The following is a 1063-nucleotide window of genomic DNA, read 5'->3' as shown; positions in this document are numbered from 1 at the left end:
TAAAGTGTTTATCCAGCGTATTTCCATTCCACGGTACATTGTGTATTTGATTTATTTATACCGTCTATATGCGGCAGCAGCTTCTTATCTCCTTTTCTGGTTTTGCTTTCTTCCCCTATAGGCTGCACATTCCACGAAGATGATTTTTCCATCAAATGTCCAAAACATGAGGTAAGAAAAACAAGACTTTCTTTTATTAATGTAGACTGATATAAACTAACATCACTCTGTTCAWTTGTTTAAATGTGCAATATGCCCATAAAGTTTTCAGGTAACGTCTCAGAAACTGAAACCATAGTTCAGRTGTTTTAAAGTAGTTTTGTGAGGACATGTTGTAAACAGCATCATACCTGTTGTGGATGGCTCTTTGTTTGACCTCGGTTTGATCATGTTATAGTTTCAATCCCTCATCAAAAACATACAGAGTATTGCTTTGACTCATACATGCATGTTTGAGAAATCCTTGAATCTGGGGAGTGTCTGAAACGGTAGAAGGTTCTAAAAGAGACCAAAGAGGCCAATTTCAATGTGTTTAGATAGGCTATGATGCAAAGTCAAATTCTTTTTTTAAATATATACAGCATTTTCATCAACTGAAAGTTACATAGTTACACAGAGTTACTCTGTTTTTAACTGAGACCACTCAAAGAGCTATCTACAGCATGTAAGATATTAATTGTTACTTCACAGAACCCCTCTGTAACACTGTCTGCTTCCTTCACATCCCCCTTTTTCCTTTACCATACTCCCTTCCAGTCATAATTCATGAYCTTAGCCTCAGCACGGATTTTAAAAAGTTAAAGCGTTAGCAAGCTAAACCCCCTCTCGACAACTTCKTTTTCTCTCTCTTTCTTTCTTCGTTTTTTTTTCCACTTTGAACCTCTGCTGTTAGAAGTGCTTGCTGCTTCTCCAGGTGAAAACAGAACAGCTCAGCGCTCGTTTCCTGAGGGACAGACGCCATCTGGTGGTGATGCATTGACACTGCGGCGCAGAGAGGAAGGTCAAATGCGGGGGGTGGGGGTGGGGGGGGAGACATGCTGACATTCAGCCGAGGGAGCAGCAG

General features: G+C 40.3%; 1 protein-coding gene across 2 annotated transcripts in view; it reads left to right on the top strand.

Annotated features, from left to right (window-relative positions):
* rai1 (retinoic acid induced 1) overlaps nucleotides 1–1063 on the top strand; it is a 14020-nt gene that overhangs the window by 9719 nt on the left and 3238 nt on the right. The window contains exons 4-5 of one of the 2 annotated variants that reach the window (XM_014029885.1): nucleotides 122–171; nucleotides 893–1056. In XM_014029885.1, the coding sequence (XP_013885339.1) occupies nucleotides 122–171; nucleotides 893–979 (137 nt within the window). In that variant the 3' untranslated portion in view covers nucleotides 980–1056. Of the gene's footprint in view, nucleotides 1–121; nucleotides 172–892; nucleotides 1057–1063 lie in introns of those variants that run through there. The other variant, XM_014029886.1, reaches the window with a different exon arrangement.

This window comes from Austrofundulus limnaeus, unplaced genomic scaffold (genome assembly GCF_001266775.1).
Source record: "Austrofundulus limnaeus strain Quisiro unplaced genomic scaffold, Austrofundulus_limnaeus-1.0 Scaffold964, whole genome shotgun sequence".
Taxonomy (NCBI): domain Eukaryota; kingdom Metazoa; phylum Chordata; class Actinopteri; order Cyprinodontiformes; family Rivulidae; genus Austrofundulus; species Austrofundulus limnaeus.
The sequence above is the reverse complement of the archived record's forward strand: the minus strand, read 5'-3'. Positions and strand labels throughout refer to the sequence as shown.